Below are 26753 nucleotides of genomic sequence, written 5' to 3'. Positions count from 1 at the left end.
AGAAGTCAGACTCGAGCCTGTCAATGGCACCTGAATTTCTTCAGCTGATAGCTGAGAGAATGTTATTCCAGCATCCCAGGAAACCTCAAAATTGAATATGTCTTCCCAAGTGTCTCACTAATTTCTAAAGAGACCCTTTTTTGTCCATAAATATCTGACCCTGTTTGTTATGCACTTGGTAGTCCTGGTTAACAAACAATTGGTTTTCTTTTACTGGCTTTATTATTAATAGTTGAAAATATTTGAAACACAGGCTGAATTTTCCTGTGGCATATTCCTTGTATATTAAATGAACTCTTTTTAAAGAGGAAAAGAAAGGAAGGAAAAGAGGTTAATATTTATTGATGTCTTGTTTAGGGCCTAAATTAGTCTGGACATCTTCACAGTCCTCATAGTACAACCCTGCCTGGGAGATACTATTGTTTCCATTTTAAAGATGGAGAAGCTGAGACAGAGGGCAGTTTTGAAACTTGCAAGTTTTAAATCAAGGGCTGGGAACGCTGATTCCGTGAAGCAGATGGGGTACTGATGTGAAGAGCCCAGGGAGTCTGACCAGTCACCCATCGATGGTGCAACCTTGACTTAATGCTTCCTCTTTCCGTGCCTCAGTTTCCTCCTCTGAAAGCACAGACAGCAAAAGCATTCACTTGATAGAGTTGTGATAATGAAATAACCTGTTCATGGAAAATGCTTAGAATAGTACCTGGCACATAAGTGCTCATAAAATGTTAGTGATTATTGCGATTTTTATTATTATGACTAACCAAATTTGCCTTCATTAGTACTTGCTGAAAAGTTACATTTTCTTTCATGGAACAGCTTGTCTTTTGATATGTTGTTCTATTTCATTATGAAATAGTGTAAACTACTCTACCTTAGAATTAAATTTTCTTTTCAGCCTTGCAGCAAAGGTTACGATCTGAATAAAGGCATGTGTAGCCAACAGAGATTCCTAGATTCCTGACTTCGGTAAATGTCAACCATGTGCTCTTTTTTCCTTGGTGTACGTAACCTTCTTTCACGCTGCCCATCCTGGCTTTATGAGCTGCTAAGCAAATACGAGAGAAGAATTAAGCTGATTCTTGCCTCTTACCTTTCCTGTCTTTGTAACATGATCATTAGGCACAGTCTTCTCCTTGTTGCATTGTTCATGGTCACATCCTGACAAGCTGTCTTCTCTACTCACCTGAGGCACAGCTTACTCCATTGGGCCTTAGAATTTTCTTTAGAGCTGGGAATACCACAGGAGCTTATGCGTGTGATGTGTGCGTGCTCAGCCTCTCAATTGTATCTGACTCTTTGTGATGCCATGAACTTCTCTGTCCGTGGGATTTTCCAGGCAAGAATACTGGAGTGGGTCGCCATTTCCTTCTCCAGTGGAATCTTCCCAACCCAGGGATCGAACCTGCGTCTCTTGTGTCTCCTGCATTGGCAGGTGGATTTTTTTACCACTGTGCCACCTGGGAAGCCATATATGTGACAGTTTTGTGCAGTTGGGAACTGGGTCAGGGTGTTGTGGAAGGGACAGTGTCTGGGACAGCTTTGTCTAGATGGAAAAAGAAATAAGATAAGTTTGTTAGACCTTTGGCTCTGCATTCTGATCCCCCCTTTTTTTGATCCCCCCTTTTTTCTTAGCTTTTTATTTTGTATTGGAGTATAGCTGATTACCAATGCACAGCAGAGCAACTCAGCCATACATATACATGATCCCATTTTTTGCAACTTCCTTTCCTCATATTGTGGAGCATGGGGAGTGGGACATCAGTCTTATTGGATAAAGAGTTTTGTCTTGTAGCTGTGTGTTGGACACCATGCTAAGTGCTGGGAAACACTGAGGTAAATATGCTCCAGAGCCTGCTCTCAGGCCATTCGTAATGCATCAAGGGGGAGAAATGGAAGAGGAGATCACACTGTATGAGAGGGGTTATCATGGCGCATGCTGTGGGTGCAGAGAAGCGGGGCACTAATTAGAGACAGGCTTCACAGAGGAGGAAATGGCAACCCACTCCAGTATTCTTGCCTGGAAAATCCCATGGACTGAGAATCCTGGTAGGCTGCAGTCCATGGGGTCGCAAAGAGTCGGACACGACTGATCGACTTCACTTCACTTCAGTTCACTTCACAGAGGAGGTGTGATGCTGGGCCTTCAAGGATGGGCTTGCCTCAAAGAGAATGTTAGGAGGAATAATCTTGGCAGGCAGAAGACTGCAACACGAGGCTGGGACTGAGGGCTGGGCCTCAGAACGACAGATTCCTTACTTTCAATTTGAATTACGTTGTGTAGGATTTTAAACCAGGGTGTGTTGTGTGTAGAAATGTCTGTTTGAGGACGATTGGTGTGAAAGATTGAAAGGAGGAGAGAATTGATTGAAAGTAAATAATCCCAGTAAGAGATGGTGAGCCCTGTTGTATGAATGGATTGGAATAGATGGATATGGTGGACTTTGGGGCATAAAATCATGAGCACTTCGTGCAAAACATGAGTATGGAGCCCTGGGGTTGGCCAACCTTTAAGGGAGAGGCAGAAGAAACAACAATCTCTCTGAGAGATTGAGTAGTGTTATGGAAGAGGATGGAGAGGATGGATTCCAACAAGAGTGGTGACGCTCAGCAGTGTCAGAGCCTCATAGGGAACACCCAGGACAGGCTGAGAAGAGACCTTTACAAACAAGAGATCCAGGTTGCTGGTGAGCCATGGGAGAAATGACTTTAGAGTCCTCCAGGAGTGGAGAACACAGCTGAACACTTACAATGCTCAAGCTGTATCTTGATTCCCAGGGAAGGTCTCTAACATTTATATGCATTTGTGTAAGGGTATATGCACAGACATCCAGCTACCCAGGCTCTTGGATTCAGGGAGAAGGGTGGGGGACACTTAGCTGACAGTGTCAGCTGTCAGTTCGCGTGTTCATGAACAGTAGCTCTGCCTGTGCTCTCTAGGGTCTCAGAGAGCCGATTTCTTTCAAACACCATGACTCTGTGCCATTTTGTCTTATTACTGTAGCATACTGGAGTAGGTAGATGCCTGGAGACTTTGCTTTCAATTGCAAGTGAAAGTGTTAGTCGCTTAAGTCATGTCCGACTCTTTGCAGCCTAATGGACTGTAATCCACCAGGCTCCTCTGTCCATGAAATTCTCCAGACAAGAATACTGGAGTGGGTTGCCATTTTCTTCTCCAGGGGATCTTCCCGACCCAGGGTTCGACCCCAGCCAGGTCTCCTGCATTGCCGGCAGATTCTTTACCGTCTGAGCCACCAGGGAAGCCTCATTTCTGGCCACAATGCTTACAGTGCTCTCCACTACTGAGGCGCTCACTGTCCACCTGCTGGGAGTGTAGGCGGCTAGTGATACCGGGAATTGTCCTCGGCTGAAAGAATATCCCTTCACCCAAGATCGTCACCTCTGGGACTGGGCTGGGGGACAGCCTGCATGCAATGACTGGTCATTGGAGGTGAGGGAGAGGTCCCTGTGCCTCAGGGTAGGGTCATCCTGAAGAGTCATCCTGGCTTCAGAGCACCTGTGAGAGCAGATGGAATCTGTATCCCTCCCCGTTGCTCTAATTCCTTCATCTGCTCAGTCCAGACCCTGTTCACTGGCTCCCCACTGGTGGTGATTCTGAGGCACACCCTGACTAACTCCCTCTGTGTAAATCTCAGCCCTTCTCAGGGTCTGTTTCCTGGGGAAACACCCTAACTTGATGACTGTTTCTGGTTTAGTTGCCTACCCAAGAGGAGTTGCCATCATACTCTGTAGTCCCTCTGACCTTTGCTCCTGAGCCCCCTCAGTATGTCCCCCCTCTCTCCAAGCCGCTGGAATCAGAATCCTGGCATTGAGTCTTCTTGAATCTGATTGGCGGGGCCACCTGCCTGTGAATGGACTATTTGAGGAGGGGAAGGAACCTAGAAGTCAGCTGCTTGGCTCCTCCTGAGACCTCCCCGTTAAACCCCAGTCCCAAGGAGAGGTTTGTGAGGTAGGGTGACCCCTCGGTGTAGAAGGGTGTCCCTACTCTGTGCCCTCTTTTTGCTTCTGCATCCCCTTCCACCACCCTCCCCTGCTTCCCAGGCTCCTTAAGGCAGTTAGTAGTCACCACCCTACATCTTGGGGCTTCCCTTGATATCTCAGTTGGTAAAGAATCCACCTGCAGTGTAGGAGACCCTGGTTCAATTCCTGGGTCAAGAAGATCATGTCTACTTTGTAGAGTTCTTCCCAGGGTTACAGATAGTACATGTAAGTGTGTTGAGCACATAGTAAGGGCTCAATAAATGAATGCATTCATTCATTCTTTCATTCACTCATTCAACACTTCCTGAGGATAGGCTACCCACTCCAGTATTCTTGGGCTTCCCTTGTGGCTCAGCTGGTAAAGAATCCACCTGCAATGCGGGACACCTGGCTTCAATCCCTGGGTTGGGAAGATCCTCTGGAGAAGGGAAAGGCCATCCACTACAGTATTCTGGCCTGGAGAATTCCATGCACTGTTTGGGGTTGCAAAGAGTCAGACATGGGATTGCAAAGAGTCAGACACGACTGAGTGACTTTCACTTTCCCTTTCATCCTACATCTCCTTTCTTCTGTTCTTCTTTTTTTTTTACATCAAGAAAAATGAATGTTGAAAACAGTCGAGATATTTCAAGCAAATGTAGAACCTCTCGAAATTTATTGCAGAAACACCACTGAGCAAACAAACTCCTGGGAAGCGCCGCTTAGAAACAAACAGCAGCTGCCACCATGTGTGGGCCTCTCTCCCCCACCCCCATTTTCCTCACTTCTTTCTAATTCCGTTTGTTATAAAACCTACTGCTCTAATGGTCTAGTAGTTTAACAAACACCATTTTTCTTTCCCATCTTGAGGCGCCTCCAGTGACTTTTAGCTCTGGGGTCTCCATGCTCAGAGCTCTAGGCCCTTTCTTTGTCTTGTCTTATGGTGCTGTCTGGGACTTATGGTGCTGTCTGGGACTTTGTCAACACCTCCCTGACCAAGTGAGGCAGAGATGGAATTTCTGGACTTCTCCATCAGTCTGGAGTGGGGTTTCTTGCCTTCGTGGCTTTATAACAATGGATAATGCTAATTCCAGTTTTGTGAGTGACTTAAGTGCTTTAACTGTTTCTTTGTCTTACTATTTTTCTTAACTTGTTTTCTCTGTGGGATTTTTTTAAATGCATAATTTAAAAGAATATTTCTATTTATTTATCTGGCAGGGTCTTAGTTGTGGCACATGGAATCTTCGATCTTTGTTGTGGCATGTGGGAGTCTTTAGGTTCTCGGGATCTTTTATTTACTTATTTTGCAAAAAATTTATTTATTTGACTGTGCTGGGTCTTAGTTGTGACATGCGAGATGTTTTAGTCGGGACAGGCGAGCTCTTAGTTGCAGCACATGGGACCTAGTTCCTTGACCAAGAATCGAAACCGGGGCCACTGCACTGGGAGTGTGGAGTCTTAGCCACCAGACCACGAGTGAAGTCCCTCTGTGAGGGATCTTTGAAGGCACATTGTAAAGTGCTTTTCTTGGGCCTGACTTAATGAAAGCTGTCACTTTAATGAGCTCTAACTTGTCACATTAAACTCATTTATCTTCTTCTCCATGAATATGAGCACTTCTCCCTTTAAATGTTATAGAGGTGTGGGATTCCTCGGCTTAAAAACAATTCCTATTAGATTGCTGACTATGGGCAGGTGGGTGCTAACCCCTCACCTGCTCTTTCCCAGGACTCTCCTGGGTAGATGTCATCCCCGTTTTGACTGCATAGAGACTGAATTGCTCTTCTAGGGGATCTTGGATTCAGGCAGCCACACCAGCCAGAGCTCGTGTTCAGCCCAGGTCTGTCTGAACCTAAAATCCAAAAAGGTCTGTCTAAAAACCTAAAAGGTCTGTCTGAACCTGTCCGCTCTGCCGCTCAGCCACTGTCATGCCATTTGGCAGTGCTCCGAAAACCTGTTGACTGGAGATGGGAAATGCTTTTTAGGTCAGAGGTTGAAATCTTTTTCACTTGTCCCTCGTATTTGTTGTTGTGTGTGTTGTTTTATGTGTGTGTGTGTTTTAAGTGAGCTAATGCCTAACATTTAAAAATGAGGAGATCTCACATTATGCAAAATGTTCAATTTCATTTCAAAGAAATTTTTAGACCTGGTAAGACTGTGCTCATAGGTTGAAGCGACAGCTGTTGGTTCCAGCTAGGCACCCCCCTCCACCTACAAAGGAGACATGACTTCCTCATCCTGCCACAGACCTCCGTGGCCCTCCTCACTCTTCTCGGTTACTTGCTTGCCCTCTGTGGACATGCGCGTTTGTGATTCCTGATCTAGGCCTTTAAAGAAATCATTTCTCTCCAAGTAGGAATCAGAAGAGATCAGATTCTGCCTGTGAGTTGAATTTTATAGGCTTTGATTTTTCTTTTTGACTTTTGGTGTTGGTAATTCAGGAATAATAAACACAATTTTTGGATATTTACTGAACACGGGAACATTTAGTGACTCTCAGGTTAGCAGACACCTGTTCATGGGTAAGAATGTGCGTCGTTCTCCAGTTTCCTTTGCATTCTGGGTCCTGCCGGGACCCTCCAAGTCCTGCAAGAACTGGAGGCCGTCTGCAAAAGCGTGTTTTGCAGAGGCAGCATTGTCAGGAAGGGAGATGAATTCAGAGGAATACCTTCTGAGAGAGGAAGTTAGGTGGATTCCATTTTCTCTTGAAAACTGTTGACTACCGCTGGAGGATTGCCCCACAGTATAGTAGCGCTCCTCTCTCAACTGCCAGTGTTCAACAGAGGGAGCAGATCAGAAATGTCAAACAGAAAGATCTTAAGAATTAGAACCCCCTTAGACTGATGTGTCTTTCATTTTATGCCAATGTACCCACAAGTGTATTTCCATTTGACAGTACAAAATGCGTTAATTCTTTTTTTTGTTTGTTTCCATGAAAGTCTTGTCTCCTTTTGTCTGATTTAAACACATCTCATAGAAGTGTAAAATAGAAACAAATGGATTTTGTCTCATTTCATGGCTGCAGCTGAATTAAACTTTAATACTCTTATGAGAGCCTCCTCAAAGCTGTTATTTATTTACTAATTTTAAATGTGCATTTGCTTTTGATTAAGACAACGGCTAGAGTATTGTTTTGAATTTTTATTGTTTATTTCTTTTCTTTCAGGACCCCGCAGGAATCTTTGAATTGGTGGAACTTGTTGGCAATGGAACATATGGACAAGTATATAAGGTAAGTTCATTGAGCTTGAACGTGGCTCATGTGTGGTTTCGGTTCATAAATGCTGAATAGCAGTACTGTCTGTTCTCACTCATACGTGTCTCATAACAGATTTAAAATGAAATAATATACTTGTTAATTGACTCTCCATCTTTTTAAATGAATCTGTAGTCCCATTGCCTAAACTGGATTCTGGGGTTTGGGCATTTCCATTCATTATATGTTACAGAGCTTGTATCTGACGCGTGAATTCTAACGGTACGTACTTGAAGCTCTCTGAAGTGTTTAGTTTCGTTAATCGCTGCCAGAACTGGTTTTTAAAGGCGCGAATGATGCTATTTACTTTAGAAATTTAAACTATTAAAGTATCACAGCTGGAAAAGGAGATTTGCTACTGGCCTAGGGCATGAGTTAAATGAGTTTAGTGAACAGTGTTAGGAGAACACTGGCTGACTCACAAACACAGGACTAATGGCAGCAATAACTCTTACAAAATAGGAAATAATTAAAAGCTAAACTTGAGGTTGAGTTGAGGAATAAAATGTTCTTGTTCTTATACTAATTTTTGCTTTCAGGTTCACCTTAAACATGCTTTTAAGAGATATTTTCTCCAAGTAAATGACCTAAAAATGTGATTGTTTAGAAAAGTGTCTTGATTCTCCTGATTATCAAAAGAAAATCGAAATTACCTTTTTGAACTAAAGCTCGGGGGGTTTTAGTGAATGAGCTATTGAAATAAATGCCTTCAATACAGACCAGTTGTTTCCTCATGATTATTTTAAGAGAAATATCTATCACTTTTCCTGAGTGGTAATGATATGGGATGGCATTTCAACTGTAAATTCTGTCTTGTTGTTCTATTTCTTAGAAATTTCCTTCTTTGAATCTTAAACATCTCTTAGTTGATTAAATTATTGAAGTCCAGCAGATTGTAATATTTTCAGTGCTACAGAATGTCAAAAGTATATGTGTGTGTGTGTATATATTTAAGTGTATATAAATTATAAACATTTTAACTTTTTTTTTTTTTTTTTTTACCAGTTGGTACCCTTTGGTGTCCACTCGGGAAAATTTCACTCTTGCAAAATATGATTATTTCCTAAAAGGTCAACCCCCTGCAATTAGAAAGAATGTAGTCTACCCCAGCTGTTCACTTGATGTTTATCCTGTCTGACACAAGAAAGAAAGGTGTCTCAGCAAATGCTTTTAAATACTTTCAGTGAAGGTAATTAGATTGGAAGATCATGTTATTGCCTTTTGAGAAATTGGATTGAACTTGCGAATTAATGTGAGCTAATGAATTAAGCCCTGATTTAGGCAGAAAATTACTTCTGATTTGCTGTCAATATGGAGAAGCAACTCTGTATAATGCTGTTGTTTTTATAGCACCGTTCCATCATGCTGTGCTTCCCACCTGTAGAATGCACATTTGGAAGGTAATTCACAGCTTTGTCCACTAATCTAAGAGGTGGACTATACACTCCCACAAGAGAGGATAATCACAAGATAAGGATTCTCAATTAAGGATGAGAATGTTTGGAAAATCCAAAATGAGCCCTAATTTTTTTGGTACCTGAGGGAAAAAAAAAAACAAGTGGCAAGAGGTCTCAGCTCTTTAGAGAGGAAAGAAATACACCAACTGAGTTGCTAACACTGTTGTTCTAAAGGGTGCCCTTCTCTTAGTGGTTGGTTCAGAAGTTTGGCCCCTGTCAAGCTGAGGGGAGACTGCAACGCTGGCCACGGTGATCACATTGGATTTGCAGACAGGAGACTTGGTTCCTTGTGCTAGCCCTTTGTGGTGTTTTGTGTTACCATAGCTTTCCTGTGCAATAGTCAAGTGAGAGTGTTGCTATAGATGCTTTGGGGACTTGGAATGATTTATCTGAAGAATTAAACCTCCATACCCGGTTAAGGATTGGGTTTCTAGGCAACCCAGATGACATTAGGTGGCACCCCCTCCAGGACAGAGACACCTGGGTTTCCTGAGTCACTAATCCAATCCTACCGTTACTCTGAGCTCTGAAGGATTAAAGCTTAATCAAACTGCCAGACCAGATTTCAACTATACATGAACTTAAAGAGAAATAAGTTAGGAAGTGATTGTTCACATTATAGGTTATGTTTAACCTTTATGGAATAGGTATATTTTTAAAATACTGTACACATCAATATAAATTTTATAGCCCTAGAAACAGATTTCTATATCAAAAATTCTATGATACTTTCTTGACATTAAATATTAAATCTTTTAATTTTTGTAACTCTAGCTTTTGTTGTTCCTAGATATAAAATGCGGTATAATTTTATGAACAATGATGTGGATGTAGCCTTTCTTTTCTGGAAAGATTCTTCAAAGTTTCTTTTAATAAGTTGTCCTAAAGGAGTCATAATATAATTTTATTTACAAGTATTTTTTTTAAGATGTAGAATCTTTAAAAAAAATTAATTATTTATGTTTTGGCTGTGTTGGATCTTCATTGCTCCTTGGGCTTTTCTTTAGTTGCAGCAAGGGGGGCCACTCTCTAGTTGCAGTATTCAGGCTTCTCATTGCAGTGGCTTCTCTTGTTGCAGATCACGGGCTCTCAAGTGCTTGGGCGTCAGTAGTTGTGGTTCCCGGGCTCTGGAGCACAGCTCAGTGGTTGTGGGGCACAGGCTTAGCTGCTCCATGGCATGTGGGATCTTCCTGGACCAGGGATCGTGTCTCCTGCTTTGGCAGGCTTCTTCTCTACCACTGAGCCACCAGGGAAGCCCTACAAGTAGTTTTTTAAGAAGCATACTTAATTGAATAAACAAAAGTATATGTAGATATTAAGAGAATGTTTCTTGGAGTATATCTTCATTTAAGCCACATACATCTAGATGTGGAAGTATATTTTATATAAAGGTCATTTAGTTACATTTAGCTTTTCGAAGTAGCTTCTAGTTTTACTCCCAGGTCTCACTTGGTCTCTCTGTCCTTGGAAAGTTAGATTTGTTTATCTTTTGCATTTTGGTCCTGTGTGGTCATGTGGCAATTCAGTATCTGTTTTTTGCTTTACTTACTGGACAGTATACATAAATAATGAAGAGTATAGAGTCTCTGTCAGGGTTTTTTTTTTTTTTTTTTTTTAATGAGGAAATCATCTTCTTGGGCCTATAAAAGTGAAAAAGTGAAGTCGCTTAGTCATGTCTGACTCTTTGTGACCCCATGGACTGTAGCCTACCAGGGTCCTCTGTCCATGGGGATTTTCCAGGCAAGAATACTGGAGTGGGTTGCCATTTCCTTCTTGGGCCTATGGCTCCCATTAAAAAATAAACCAAGAAAAGGCCACATACCTGCTTGCTGGAGACTTTGGCTGTTCATTAGCATGCCGTTTATTGGGACCTGATGAAATCCAGTTTCATCACATTTTTGTTAAAATAGAGTAATTGTTTTAATGGGTCCAAATAATTGTTTAATGTTCATCGCTAAAACACCACTAAATCTTAGCCACAGTTTTCAAAAATGAATGTTCATCTATCCTGTTTCTTAATTTGCCCTTTGGAAATATATATTGATGATTGCAGAGGTGAAGACGTTATTACTGAGTGACAGTGTAAATAAGGAACATGGTAGAGTCCTCTGTATCTCTCAGGTTTCTCTTAAAACCTCCTCTAGGTTGTAAATTATGAGGTCAAGAGGCAATGTTGGTTATAGTGGTTATAGTACTTGTGGAGAAGGAACACTGAAACTCTGTGTGTGTGTGTTTTCAAAGGGTTGCAGACTTTATAGGTATATGACCTACCTTATAGGTTATCTAGCCCAGTCATTCCTCTGCTAGCAATCTGTTCCATCCCTGATCACCTCCATTCATGTGGAACTCATTGCCTCCCAGTCATCCTATTTACCTGCAATTTTCTTTGAATGTGCATTGTCATATTGAGCCAAGATTCTGCCTTCCTGAAATGTTTACTAGTGCAAGCTCATTCCATCTAACTATTAAAAAAAAAAAAATTAAATCCTCTTCCACAAGAACATAGTCCTTCAAAAGACTTCTCTCTTCTTCCCCCAAACACATACTTGTGTCTCCTGGTCTCCAGGTATTAGAGCCTCAGTTGCTTAATTTTTCCTATGACTTAGACTTGAGGTCTTTCATTATCTTGGCTTCTGTCCTGAAACAATTCTAACATATTAATAAAAATGATATTTGATACTATAAAATAGTATTTTCTATGTCATGAAACATCTTGTACATATAATCTGATTTCTGATTTAATTTCTATAATGATTTCATGAAAACCTTGCTCTCAGTTCAGGGTCTTTATCAAAACAGTTCTCTCTATCTAGAACACTCTCTCCTCAGCTTCCTGATGACTGGGTCTTTGTCCTTCAGAACCCAGCGCACATGTTACCTCCTCAAGGAATCTACTTTTCAGGCAGCCACTGCTATTGCTTTCTTCCCCCACTGACTTTCTCTATCACATCAACTTATTTCTTTGCCTTCGTGGCATTGACACTCTCTGAAATTATCTTACGTCTTTGTTTATGTATATATTAAACAGTTAAAATGCACCATAAAGGGCAAATAAGGATAGGGACCTAGTCAGTCTAGCAATTGCTGTATCCAGCATTTACATACTAAATGGTGACCTGTGTGGGGCCCAGAGTTGAGCTCTGTTTTCCTGAATAATTCTATCTATATTTGTCCCCAGTATTTTTTCAGCATTTCCCATAAAATATCTGCTTACTTCAGACATACATATATGGACAAAAATAATCAGCAGAATTCTCTACTTGTTTCTTATGGTAGGACCTGGGTGTGGATTTTATGTTAAATTAATTATTGATAGTCTGTGGAAGCAAGACCCATGCTGCAAATTTACAAATGAGGCAAATCAGTTTTCTGAGGTTCGGTCTCCTGGTAAAGGTTCCCAGACTTTACTATGTGAAGGAAATGTTTGAGAAGTGATTAAAAATGTAGATTTCCAGGACTCACCTCTTAAATTTTATTCAATAGGTCTGGTTGGGATCCAGGAATCTGAACTTCTAATAAGTTTAAAGATTCTTGCTGACGTTCAGAGCCCGGGGGCCACACCTCCAGAAACTCTGCAGAAACGATTGTCAGTTACCCTGTGGTAGGACTGCCAGGTAAAGAACCCGCTTGCCCATGCAGAAGACATAGAGACTTGGGCTCAATCCCTGGGTCAGAAAGACCCCCAGGAGAAGGAAATGGCAACCCACTCCAGTATCCTTGCCTGGAGAATCCCATGGACAGAAGAGCCTGGTGGGCTACAGTCCACAGGGTCGCAGAGTTGAACATGACTGAGTGACTTTGCATGCACGCAGGGCTGCTTGAGTGAATGTTAATCCCAATGTTTTTTTGTAATTATTTAGAGTTTTTGTGCTGACTCTAACATGCATAAACTGAGAAAAGTTAAAAAAAACACAAAGATTTTGATTTGAGATTTGATGCCAGCCAGGTTTGACATACTCATTCTGAGATTTGACTTTTGCTGTTTTTATTTGACATGCTTATGATTACAGGTAAGGTTGTTTCTGAATAATTCAACTCAAAACCTGAGAATTGAAAGGGTCAAAACTGACCTGGTATAGTAGAAGAATCTGAGCCCATTGCATGAGATTTCCTTACATTTGTATATTGGGATCTCTTAATAAACCATCTGTTGAAGTAAGACAAAGCAATTCATAGCAAACTTATTAACAATCTTAATATGGAGGTGATTCTGTGACATACTTAGGATTCAGCGTAGTTTATCATAGTCTCTTCTAATGAATCATGAATTACGCTGTTCACTCCTTGTTTGGTAAGGAGTGATTATAGGAGAATGTCAAATTTCTTAGATAATAATGGCATTTTTTTAAAAAAACAATAATTCTACTATAAAGAATATGTTATTTCACATTTGTTGAGTGCCAGTGAAAAAGCCTGTGCTTTGGGGGGAGAATGCAGAGCCAGCTGAGGTGGTTCCTAGTCTAAGAAGTGTGCGATCAGGTTAACTAATTATTGTGTGGTAAAGTTTTCGAATGTTGTGTCTTAGTTACTCTTCATGATTTTATAGGGGAGGAAACTAAAGCACACTTATTAAACTACATTATCCCTTAAAGGCAGGGTTTCTCAACCTTGGCACTGTTGACATTTGGACCAAATAGCTCTTTATTGTTGGGGTGTTGTCCTGTGCGTCATAGGGTGTTTAGCCGCATCCTTGGCTTCTACCTATGAGATGCCAGGAGCAGTCCCAAAGTCCTGACAATCAGAAATGTCTCCAGACATTGCCAGGAGTCTCCTGGGGGGTAAAATTGTCTCCCTTTCTGCTCTGTTCAAGGACCACTTCTATAAGGATAAGACAATATAGCAAAAACTCTTAAAACTGCTATGCAGACAGAGACAGTGGGAATATAAAATGTGGAGCATTGTGAATCAGAGTGGGGACCTGAATGGACTATGGGAAGGGGATTTGGAAAAAGCTTGGAGGCCTTGGCATCTGCACCTTGTGGGGTGTGATTTAGCGTTTTCATAAGTGGAAAGTTTAATGAAAAGGAGTTTGGAGCAGATCTGTCTTTCCTGTTCTCTTATAAACCGGGCTCTTGGGCCAGATCCAATATGTTGATTGCCTTTAAAAAGAATTTTTATACTGTTTATAGTGACAGATTATCTATTAAAATAAATTAATGATATAGCCCAAGGGTACTAGTTGGTTTCATTCAATTTTCTTAAAGAAAGGTAGCTACCAAAAATACCCCAGTACTATTTTTCTAGGAGTGTAGAAATTGTGATTTTTTAACATCAAATAGATACTTTAAAACATGTCTTGAAGATGCTGTGGCACATATGAAGCATTGTTCCTAGTCATAGGTTCATTTGACCATGGCTAAGCCTTTGGGATTATTTAGTTATTATTGCTTCATCTCAGAGGGTACTTTCATTGTAGCTGGGCAGAATTACACGTAACAGTTTTACTCCTGCCCCGTAAATAGAATTATTTACCCTTGAAATGGGTTGGCTTGTTGAGCTTTTCATAGATCCCTGTGTTGATTGCATCTAATTTGGCTCAAGACTGTGCCACCTCATGCTGTGATCCATTGGGTGTAATGAATTAGATGGTTGCCATGGCAGCACTTGGGTAGACCTTTGTGAGCCCATGTGCCATGTACATAAGGAAGGTTGCTTCTCTGCTGGGCGGCCAGACCTCCAGAGTTGCTCCCAAAACCTACCACAGGGGACTTGGTTGGATTTCTTGTAGCTACTCGTATTGCTCAGCCCTCACTGTTTATGGAAATCATCTGGATAATTTTGAAACACCAAACATATCTGGGCCTTTCTCTGGAGATTTGGTTTTAGTGGGTCTGGTGTAGGACTGGGTAAAGCTGGCTTCCAGAACTTCCCAGATGCTTCTAGTGCAAAACCAGAATTGAGATCCACTGGACTAAGGTATTGTCTATCACGGGACTTAAAGGCTCTTTTAGGTGTCTCTGCCTTTGAGGAGATATCTCTTCTACTCTCATCTGTATCCTGGGGTTTTGTTAACCTTGTTTATTTATTTATTCAGTGTCATCCTTTATAATAAATATCTATTATCAATTTGGCACATGTATACCCACCTTTCCTTTGAAGTGTTTAGATTGCTTTAGTTTAAAATACTTCCCTTTCATCTCATATCAGTGACTTGCCAAATAACTTGATGCACAGCACTCTGGCGACTTATAATTTTCAGATCTCCTAATACCCGTAATGACTTGTTGAGTATAGGGCAGTCTTAAGTAATTAAACAATCAATAGTTACTGAGTAATTACCATTAGTGAGGGATGATTTGTGACCTGTGGAATGAAACTCCATCAGGATTATAGGCACAGAATTTAGGGCCATGTACAGTTTTAACTATTTAGACATGGAAAACATTTGAAACTCTTAAAAAGAGTGATTAATTGGGGCCCTAGTTTGAATTTCTTATCTCTGTGGTTTAACCTCAAATATAATTGTATTAAGTCCACTTGGATGTTTTGCACGTGCAAAAATAAATAGCTGCTGTCTGGCAAGCAAATATGTGCTCTCCACCAAGTAGGAGCCCTGCTTGGTGGTGAGATTCTGCAGTAGGGGCATGAAGCATTGCGCAAACCTCCATGTTGGGCAGAGCACAGCCTCCTCTGCCGAATGTTGTGGCCTTGGGCAGGGATTCTGATTTCGGTCCTGTTCCTTGCTTTCCCAGGCAATGCACAGACATGCCGTCTGTTTTGTTCCCATCTGCAACAAAAGAAGAGAAAACAGCAGCTGGCTTACTAGACTCTTAACAAATACAAAATAGCTACCATAATGATGATAATAACGAAGTCATCTTTCTAGACTGAAGAGTTATGAACTAAAGTATGTGAAGAGTTCCGTCTCCTTTAGGGAGAAGACGCTCTATTGTTTTAGAAAACTGGCCCATGATTACATAATATAGCCCGTTGGGACTACTGTCTTTGGCAGACCACTAGCATGTTCCAGATGACGTCTTTCTTTAGAGTATTTCTTGAGAAATTCAGTTTTGTTCTGTGTGTCACATTGAGGAAGGTAGTAGGAGTTTCTCAGCTGAGTTTATTAGAAATCTTACTACTTTTTAATTTTGTCTCTTTGTCTCTCTTTGCCTCTTTCCTCCCCCCATCCTCTTATCATGGTAAAATACCAATGCTATAAAATTTTGCTCAGTAGCATGAAGTACTTGTGCAACCATCCCCACAATCCAAATCCAGAACTTTCTCATCATCCCAAACTGAAACTCTGTACACAGTAAACAGTAACTCCCTACTCCCCACTCCTTCTCCCCCACACCAGCCCTGCCTTGCCTTTCTCTTTTAAAATATTGCCAGTAATCTTAATTGTAGAAGTGATGGTTTCCTGTGAGCTTCTTGTAATACCAACTCTCTATCAGGCCCCAAAGGGTCCTGCAAACCTGTGCTTCTCATGATGACTCACCAGTCTGCTTTGTCCTCCAGGTGACTGACCACCCAGTACTTACAGAGCAGCATCTTGTTCTAAGAAGCTGAAACTGGCTGACACGCTTGACTTTTCTACCCTGTTTATGTCTAAATAAAATGATCCTTCTCAGGTAGAGGTAGAAGTAGAGGAAGAGGTCAGTTCCACTGCAGCATTTTATACGAATCCATTCCGAGTATTGTTCATGTTTTCTTTATTCAGTTGTTTTGGGCTGTGATTCTTTTTCTTGCAGTTTTACAGTGAGATTTCCCTTTACCTTTACTGCATCAACTGTTTTCTTTTTTAGTAGGAAAATGTTTGTTTTTCCATAGGAAATCCAGTAGTTCACATAACGACAGAGTGTTCTAGAAGGAGGATAGTGGGGGTGTCCCCGATGTAGCATCCCTTCTCAGCTACTCCTCTGAACTCCCCTCCTGCATCCATCCATAGAGCAGCCCCACGCTGCGGTCCCCAGGCCTGGATTCCTTGTCACGTGACCTCTGTCTTCCCCTCTAGCCTCATCTTTGGTAGATCCTGGCTCCTGTGGGTTCAGTGATGACACGATGCCTGCAGGGTCTGTTTGTTCCTGCCACCTGCCTGACATCCTTAACCCTTCTCTGCTCCCTGGGACCCCAGCTGACCTCTCTTTCTCACCTTGCCCTCCCTGTTTTGTTATGTTCTGTCTGGATGTTTCCACTCTAGGAACTCTGAGCTCCTTGAGTTCTGGAACGTTACCTAGCTATTTCTCTAGTGCCAATACAGAGTAGATGGCTAAAAATACTGATTAAAAACAAAAAAAGTATACCACTTCCATGTTTTGCTGATTTTGGAGTGCCCTATCTCAGTGGAGATGATTGGCTGGCATCACCGATTCAATGGACATGAACTTGTGTGAACTCCGGGAGACAGTAAAGGACAGCGGGGCTGGGTGTGCTGCAGTCCATGGGGTCGCAAAGAGTCAGACACAACAATCTCAGTAGAATATGTGTCATTTTTGCTTTATCTCAGCTGTGTAAGCCTGTAAAACAAGGAGACTGACACTCAATACAGCATTTCATAATAGCTAACACACACTAAATACTGATAAATAAAAACAGTGTCCACCTACTATGCAGTATAATAGAAAAAAAAATAGGATAATGATAAAAGCGTTTCCCCTTCTTTCTGAAGCTGGTTTCATGGACATGAGTCTAAAACTGTCCCGGTTCCTAAACCCAAGAGGCTACAGGCCAGTTAAACTTGTGAAGACCCTGGTACACACTCTGGAGACAGAGATGGGTTTCCTTTTGCCACCTTGTTGCTAGGACTGTGGGCTTAAACATCAATATCCATGATTATAACAGTTTTCATAAAATCTTTATCTTGATTATTTTGATTTTCACAGTCTCCCCACAAGTGAGACAGAAGCGGGTATGATTATTCCTGTTTTAAAGTTTGAAGAAGTTGAGGTCTCAGTTTATAAATGACTTTTCTGAGGTCACCAAGCAGGCAGGTGATAGAACTTGACTTGGGGTCTCATACCCTAATTTTTCTCTTAGCTCCACATGCCAGTTTCCTAAGAGGAAATCTGGGGTGAGGATGAGATGTGGAAATCCCCCTAAAATGTTTGGCAGGGATTGGTTTTACCCTGCTCTTGCATAGCATGTTTAAAATTCATTTAGGATAGATCCCCGATCAATTTGAATGTGTAATATAAAGCAGTGATGCCTTAACTTGTTTCAATATATACTTCATCTAATCTCTATATCGAAAATACCAAAGGGTGATTGATGGTTGAGTGATAACATTTTTTTATACAAGGAACCAAATTGTTATTTCCCAAGAAAGATAAGAAGTTAATTCTTTTCCATCTACAAAAGGAAACCGGCATGGCTTCAGTTTGTTACATTTTACAGCATAAAATGCTGCTGTACTTACCGTCTGAAGGAGTTGGTTTCTTCTTTTCTCATGCCTTGTTTTTGATGGGAGGGGGCAGGAATAGCGTATTTCTAGACTTCTTCAAAAATCATCTCCCAATAGCCAGGTGCATGATTTTTTTTTTTTCCCCAAAAGACTCTGCAGTCAGACTGGAGCTTGATAAATGTTTGTTGAATTGAATTGATTTATTCTCTCAGCTGCAGTTGCGTACTTTTGTGAGCAAATGGATGAATCTTACTGCACTGGAGACCATGCAGATATTTTCCGGGTGCATATCTGTACTTTTTTCTCTTCTGAGCAGAGGGAAGACCAGTTAGCTGTAACCTGATGTGGCATGGTGGCAAATTGCTTACTCTTTGCTTTTGTGTTTTCTCCTCTTAGGGTAGCCTAGGTTTGTGTATTTGGGGTTGAGGATGGGAGAGACAAACAGAGGGAAAAAGGAAAGAATTCATGGGTAGTTTAGTTGAGAATGATCTGGCAACAGTGTCAAGATGCAAACTGTTTGTTGAATCATGAGTGCAGGTTGAAAAGCCCTGTGTAGGCTTCCCATTTCTGTTTCCATTAAGGACCACACTATTCACTTTTTTCCAGTACAGATTATAAGTATGTAGTACCCATGACCCAAGTACACCAGCACTGCCTCTAAAGTATCAGGTGCTTCAATGAGAAGTTTGACCTGTGTTCATCTCCTTCTTTATCCTTTTGTGTCAAAAGAGTGAAAGTTAGTGAAAGCAATGGACAATGTGTCCCCCTTTTTTTTTTTTTTTGATGGAGGCAGAGTTGATTGCCTCTTAAAAGGATTTTCAAATTAAGCAGACTCTGATTTCCCCCAGCTAATTCACCTAGTGATTTCAGCAGAAATGTTTTGTTACCCAAACGCTTAGTACATTTTGTTCTACTGTTTTGTATCCACTTATCCATGTTGAGAGCTCCTTCAGAACTTTCAAAACCTTCCCTAAAGGAACTGATCAGGAAGCTAAGCACCAGAAGCACTCCTGTCCCCATGTGGATATGCCTGCCTCTGAGTGCTGAGAGGAGTTGGTGCTTGGCGCCCAGCCCTGATGGTCTACAGCAGGATGGGCATGGGGTGGGAGGCGAGGATGACTAAGAAGGAGCCAAGGCTGCCCTCTTCCTCCGGTCTCCAGCTTATCCATTGCTCAGGACAAGACTTGCTTGAACAAGGCTAATGGCTATAGTTAATCATCTGAGTAAATATGTTCTAAATTTAAGGTGTGGCCAAGAAACCAGTGTTGGAGTGTTGGTAGGGGATAGGGAAAAACAGAAAATGGGGGGTGGGTGGGTACAATAAGCCTGCCAACAAAGCCCGAAACAAAATAGCAGTGTCCAAACAAAAAGCTCTTTGTTTGAACATTGTTTTCCAGTCTAGAAGCGAAAGAGATTTATGAGTACCTGATTCAGCTGACGAGTAACACCATGATCAATTGTAGTCTTTGAAGTCTGGCATTAATACTATACATCATGGTGTTAGTTCTCCTTCAGATCCACATATTTATGAATACATAAAAGTAAGTGTGCCTGGTAAATCGCTTCAGTCATGTCCAACTCTTGGCAACCCGATGGATTGTAACCCACCAGGCTCCTCTGTCCATGGGATTCACCAGGCAAGAATACTGGAGTGGGTTGCCTTGCCCTCCTCTAGGGAATCTTTCTGACCCAGGGATTGAACTCACATCTTTTATGTCTCCTGCATTGGCAGGTGGTTTGTTTACCACTAGCGCCACCTGGGAATCCCACATAAAAACAAAACAGGTACTGATTATATTTCCTGTCCCACTGTACTCCCTGCTTCCATCACCACTAGCATTCTGCCATCTACATTATCAGTGTTGAAGGGATTCCTTATTCTGTACGTTTGTTTCTAGGGAACATCTCTGCGTTTCCAAGTCTGTGGTCCTCATGTTGTTATTCTAACACTTGAATCCAGAGATTATGTAGGGTTGTGATAGCCATTTGCTGACTGAGACCATGAACATCCAGAGGTTTCAAACGTCTTACTCAGGATCATACCTCTCAAGAAGGATGTGATGCACAGAACTCACAGGCCCACAGAGCTCTGCTAACAAACCATCCTCTCTGTGGTCTTGGGTAAAGCCCAGGGGTTCTCTTTTCAGATTTCCAAGGAGCACAGCTCAGGGAGCTGACCAGCTAAGGTTTGTGAGCAGGTGAGATTTAACTGACTCCTCTGTGTCTAGTGTCTATCCCACGGTAAATATAGGGGAGGAAACTCCCTCTTCCAAGTTTGTGTTTTGGGTTAAAATAGAAGCAATTAAGTACCTAGTGTTGAATATTAGTTTCAAAAACTGAGTAGATGTGCAAGGGTTTGTGTATTTATTTGGTGTTTATGTTGACAGAGTTCTCTATTTTATTTGAATTGGATTTCTCCCTGCGAAGAGGTAGCAGTTGAGGTCAGTTTTCTTTCTGGTGGTACAGTGTCACCCTACAATATAAATGGGGTCAGGAAAGCTGATTATATTAGAATGAAAGTCAAAGCGTAGCCCCTCAGTTGTGTCCGACCCTTTGCGACCCCTTGGACTGTAGCCACCAGGCTCCTTTGCTCATGGGATTCTCCAGGCAAGAGTACTGAAGTGGGTTGCCGTTTCCTTCTCCAGGGGATCTTCCCAACCCAGGGATGGAACCTAGGTCTCCTGCATTAAAGGCAGATTCTTTATCATCTGAGCCACGAGAATAATGGCACTTTATAGACGGCTCTATTGGTAAAGAACCTGCCTACGAGTGCAGGAGACATAAGAGATGCGGGATTGATACTGGGTCGGGAAGATCCCTTGGAGGAGGACATGGCAACTCACTCCAGTATTCTTGTCTGAGAAGTCCCATGCACAGAGGAACCTGGAGGGCTACAGTCCATAGGGTTGAAAAGAGTCGGATATGACTGATGCGACTTAGCATGCACATACACATCCTAACATGTACTTTGGAGGGTGGGGAATATTTACAAAAGTTCTCCAGAATAAAAATTGTAAGAAATAACAGACACCAGCTTTGGTCAGACAAAGGACTGGCACACCTGATGAAATGCTCAAAGCCTAAGAACTGGCTTACCAGCAAACACACCCCAGTGACCTGTGTGCCGTCAAAGGTCATGTTGAGGAAGAATGTTTCTACCTTTCTAGATTTAAACCTTAGAAGTTAAGATGCATTTAGAACTCTAAGAACAATCTCCTTTTTTTTACTCTGAGTCCTCTCTTATGTTAAGAGTTTCTTAGATTTAATATGCACTTTAGCTGGCAGGTTTTTTTTAATTGAAATATAGTTGATGTACAATGTTATTTTAGTTTCAGGTATATATATAATGGTTTGACATTTGCATATATTATGAAATGATCACCATCATAAATCTAATAACCAGTTGTCTTATTCAGAGTTATTACAGTATTACTGACGGTATTCCTAATGCTGTATCCCTGTGACTTATTATATATAATTGTACATTTGAACCTCTTCATCCCCTTCACCTATCTTCCCTCTCCTTCTTCCTGGCAACCACCCATTTATTCTCTGTATCTATGAGTCTGTCTTTGTTTTGTTTTTAAGATTATACATATAAGCGAGAGCCCATGGTATTTGTCTTTCTCTGACTTTTTTCACATAATATAATATTCTCTAAGTCCATGCACATTGTTGAAAATGGCAGTATTTCATTCTTTTTTATCACTGAGTGATACTGACTTATATATATATGTGTGTGTATACCATATCTTTATTCATTTTTCTACCAATGGACATTTAGATTGCTTCTATATCTTGGCTGTTGTACATAATGCCTCAGTGAACATTGGAATGCATACATCTTTTTGAATTATGATTTTGTTTTCTTAGGGTAAATACCCAGAAGTGAAATTACTAAATCATATGGCAGTTCTATTTTTAATTTCTTGAGGGGCCTCTATTCTGTTTTCCATAGTGGCTTCTCCAACGTATAATCCCACTGACAGTGCACGACCTCACCAACATGTGTTGTTTGTTGTCTTTTCGATGGTAGCCATTCTGACAGGTGTGAGGTGGTATCTCATTGCGGTTTTAAGTGAAAGTTCTCGACTTTTTTGTGGTTCATGTGTCTCTTTAAAGTTCAAGGACTGGCTTTGTTTTGCTAACAATAGAAGCGGTACTTGTATACAAACATGTATGTATAGGGTATACATAGAATACCCATTATAGAAAAGTCTCCATTCCACAAGCTCATGAAATGTAGATACTTACTGCTTATGATCCCTGCTGTTCAGATGAAGAGTCTGACCTTAGAAAACTTGACTTGTGCTAGAAGCTGAAACCACCCACAACCTTTTGATGCCAAAGACTTAAGCAGATATAATTAATTAGAAGAATGAAAGCATGGTGGGCTGAATGCAGGCATTCAGTGATGTAACCTTTAACTTAAAAGTACTGTCCCTAGTTTTTAGGGTCCCTTTTAAAGTAGAGGGGTTACACTAGCAAGCCATTTTTCCTTCATAATTGTTTACATAATTTATTTCTCCTCTTTGATCATTTAAAAAATGTTACTTATCTTGCTGCTTATAAGTGACCTAGTAATTCTGCTAATATATTGAAATAAATGTTCTTTAAATAGCCCATTTAAGAGGACAGGTAACTTCGTGGTAAAAACCCAGCCAAAATATGTTGCTCTTCTAGAAGGTTCTTTGGCCTGGGTCAGTCAAGTAACCTTGGCACCACTTCTGCATTTCTGAGTACATTAAAACCTTATTAATTTTCAGAGAGGCGATATGAGCTGTACTTGACCTTTTAAAGTATCTCAGAAGAAAGAATTTTCCAACTAGTTTCAGAGCATAAAAGAAGTTTAAGAAATTTGTCGAAAACCTTCTGTCCTTAAGTGCCCTTAGGTATCTTAAAACTACTGTTTATTTATTCCTATTGATATGCTAATCACAAGTTGTTCTTCAGTATTAAAGCATTTCCTCCAGAGAATTTGTACTGCATGTACTTGTTTCATTTAACTGTACAGTAAAATAGTTCCCTGTTTACATAGTGGTACCAAGTCTGGTCAAGGCTATAGTTTTTCCAGTGGTCATGTATGGATGTGAGAGTTGGACTGTGAAGAAAGCTGGGTGCCAAAAAATTGATACTTTTGAACTGTGGTGTTGGAGAAGACTCTTGAGAGTCCCTTAGACTGCAAGGAGATCCACCCAGTCCATCCTAAAGGACATCAGTCCTGGGTGTTCATTGGAAGGACTGATACTGAAGCTGAAACTCCAGTACTTTGGGCACCTCATGCAAAGAGTTGACTCATTGGAAAAGACCCTGATGCTGGGAGGGATTGGGGGCAGGAGGAAAAGGGGACGACAGAGGATGAGATGGCTGGATGGCATCACCGACTCGATGGGCATGAGTTTGAGTAAGCTCCGGGAGTTGGTGATGGACAGGGAGGCCTGGCGTGCTGCGATTCATGGGGTCGCAAAGAGTCGGACATGACCGAGCGACTGAACTGACTGACTGACCAAGTCTCATGGGGTTCCCTGATAGCTGAGTTGGTAAAGAATTTACCAGCAGTGCAGGAGACCCTGGTTCGATTGCTGGGTCAGGAATATCCGCTGGAGAAGGGATAGGCTACCCACTCCAGTATTCTTGGGCTTCCCTGAGGATCAGCTGGTAGAGAATCCGCCTGCAATGCGGGAGACCTAGGTTTGATCCCTGGGTTGGGAAGATCCTCTGGAGAAGGGAAAGACTCCCCACTCCAGTATTCTGGCCTAGAGAATTCCATGGACTATACCCATGGGGTCACAAAGAGTCCGACACGACTCAATGACTTTCACTCACCAACTCTCACATCCAAAGTACCCTGAGTTAGAGACACTTACTGACTACTAAGGCTTCCCTGAAGGCTCAGATGGTAAAGAATCTGCCTGCAGTACAGGAGACCGGGGTTCGACCCCTGAGTCATGAAGATGCCCTGGAGAAGGAAATGGCAACCCACTCCAGTATTCTTGCCTGGAAAATCCCACGGATAGATGTGCCTGGTGGGCTACAGTCCATCGGGCGGACATGACTTAACTGACTAAACCACCACCACCATCGAGTACTAAACACGTTTAGGTCAAGGCTTCGCCATTTTGGAGAATTTGACATTATTAGTTGCTTCCTCTGGATCATTGGGCGCTGGAGTACAGATGGCTCAGTGACAGAAGAGATGCTCTTAATCTCACACGTGGAATAATGATCTCCCTCTCTACCTCAGGCCCCTCTGTCCGTGGAATTTCCCAGGCAAGAATACTGGAGTGGGTTGCCATATCCTCCAGGGGATCCTCCCAACCTAGGGATCTAACCTGTGTCTCCTGCATTGGCAGGCGGATTCTTTACCACTGAGTGACCAGGGACATACAAGAGGAAAAGAAGCCCTAGAATGCTGCTTTTCAAAGGTCTTTGCATGCCACTGGCTGCTTCAAATTCAACAATGATCCTGAGATCGGGGGAACTAAAGCATGCAAGAATGAATGGATTTCAGGTATGGTGGGGAAAGTATCCTTCCCTGCCTCCAAAACAAGACTGAAATGGAATGGATTGTTGGAATGTTAGATATACCAGGCCAGAAAATCATTCTGACTTTCCATCATCCTGCTTTGATAGGGCCCCAGACAGGCATTTTTGGGAAAATGTGTCAAATTTGTATTGAGCCAGGGTAAACAATCTGATTGTGTGATGCTGCCTCTTGGGAATTAGGATCTGGCGTCCTCCAGACCCAGAGTGATTAGTTTATGCTCCAAGACTGTCTGACCCTTGTAAAATGATCCCAGCTGGATGGACTGGACTGGCTGATCTCATTTTTACATGAATGTCTTATTCTTGCGGGGAATCTTTATCAATTATCTGCCTCTTTGTGTACAATGCAAAACTTAAGTAGGATCATTTCATGAGCCAGTGAAACGAGGTGCTTTGTTCCAGTCAACAAATATCTCTTACTCTCAACACTGTGACCTACTAATTCTGAAAAACAATTATGATGTATGATTGAAAATGGAATTACGCAATCAGGCCAGCATCCAAATTTCTAATTTTCCAAAAAGTAAACTTTATTGCTACCATAAATGGAAAACCCATTATTTTCAATTACACTTTAATATATAATACATACTTTTTAAATTAAAAATGTTAGCCATTATTCCACCATATCATGGTGTTCTGTGACCACCACACTTTAAGAAATACCATTGTCGCTTGTGTTCTGAGGATTACCAGCATGACAGAACTAACCACCCAGTTTCACAGTGTGATTTCCATGCGCCTTTGGCACTTACTTTTGCCTTTGTGGTCTCTTGACTCCATAAAAAGCATTTTAAGTTAGATTTTACAACTTCCTTGTTATAAAGACAAATGTATTAACATTCTATATTAAAACATTTAGTTTGCTCTAAGATTCATTGTTTTCTTCCGATTTTAAAATTGGTAGGACGTTTTTGTCAGTTTCAAAAAGCCTTGTGGTCCCAGGCGCTGTACCCGCAATGCCTGAGGAAGGTGTCGAGCCTGTAAGTGTGCATCCCCTGATCTCAGGAGGTCTGGGGGCTCCTCCAGGGTGGTGGTGGGGAAACTGCAAACATGAAATGGATTTGGAATTTTGTGTTTTTTCTAGAAGATTCAGGTGCATTTTGCTTTATACACACTAGAATGGTCATTGTTGCTTCAACTTAAAATTGTTTGAACTTAATTCTTATGGAAAGATAGATTTTAAAAGGGGTTTGTAGCTTCCCACACTTACTGGTCACACCAGCAGAGTGTTAACCAAACCAGGTTCATTTGCCATATATGCAGCAGACCAAATGCTGAGGCGCTGAGGTTTGCAGCAAAGGAAGGGTTTATTCTCAAGGCAGCCAAGTGAGGAGATAAGTCTCAGGTCCACCTCCCAGAAGGTGGGGACCCTGTTTATTTGTGGGATAAAGCTGAGGTATGGGGAGTGTGGGGAAAGGTGATTGGAGATGAGAAAAAAGTGAGATAACTGTTGTTCTGCGAAGGCATAATTCAACTACACACTTCTTCTTGGGACGTGTATACAGAATATGGCGGCCTTAGCAAAATCTGAGGGTGGAGTTTTTGGCTGTCTGACTTCAAAAAATCACCTAGTGGACACTGGCACATGCACAGTTGGAGGATTAATGGTCCTAACCAGTCTCAACCAACCGGCGCAAGTTCAAACTGGACACAGTTGACTCCAAGTTTCTGAAAAACAACTTGGTCAAATGTTTTATTTAAGCTACATAATGCGTGAAGAACATGCACCTTTTTGTAAAAGCAATTAAAGCAAGCTTGATCAGTGAAGGCAGATTACAGTTTATTTATTAATGACTGACTGATTGACTACACGCAGTTTCCATAGAATGACATGTGCCCCAAAGGTACATGTTGTCTGGTTTGGACATAAGACATGTAAGGCTTTGAAAGGCTTAAAAAAAAAAAAAAGATTTGGGTTTATGATGGATATATGTCAAAAACAAACTTGCAGGTATTATCCTAACCTGTTGTGACCATAAACAGGTAATCTTAAGGTGAATAAAGTCCATTAAATTCTTGGATGAGCATAGAAAAAACTATAAAGCACTGTTTGGCTTCAAGCTCATTTATAAGCCATCCTTTTTTATGGTCTCATGAGTGACTTAGCCTCTCAGCTATTTCTGGCAAAGAGGAAGAACACTCACTTTTGATGACATTAAAATTCTTCTTT

At 41.5% G+C, this 26753-nt stretch overlaps 1 protein-coding gene across 7 annotated transcripts in view; it reads left to right on the top strand.

The window, feature by feature from the left end:
- The window catches only part of TNIK (TRAF2 and NCK interacting kinase), a 393297-nt gene that overhangs the window by 79713 nt on the left and 286831 nt on the right, over positions 1–26753 (top strand). For all 7 annotated transcript variants that reach the window (XM_043874417.1, XM_043874424.1, XM_043874420.1 and 4 more), the window contains exon 2: positions 7148–7213. In XM_043874417.1, coding sequence (XP_043730352.1) covers positions 7148–7213 — 66 coding nt within the window. The remainder of the gene's footprint in view (positions 1–7147; positions 7214–26753) is intronic.

This window comes from Cervus elaphus, chromosome 19, assembly GCF_910594005.1.
Source record: "Cervus elaphus chromosome 19, mCerEla1.1, whole genome shotgun sequence".
In the NCBI taxonomy this organism is placed as follows: Eukaryota; Metazoa; Chordata; class Mammalia; order Artiodactyla; family Cervidae; genus Cervus; species Cervus elaphus.
This window is presented reverse-complemented; position numbering and strand designations above follow the sequence as displayed.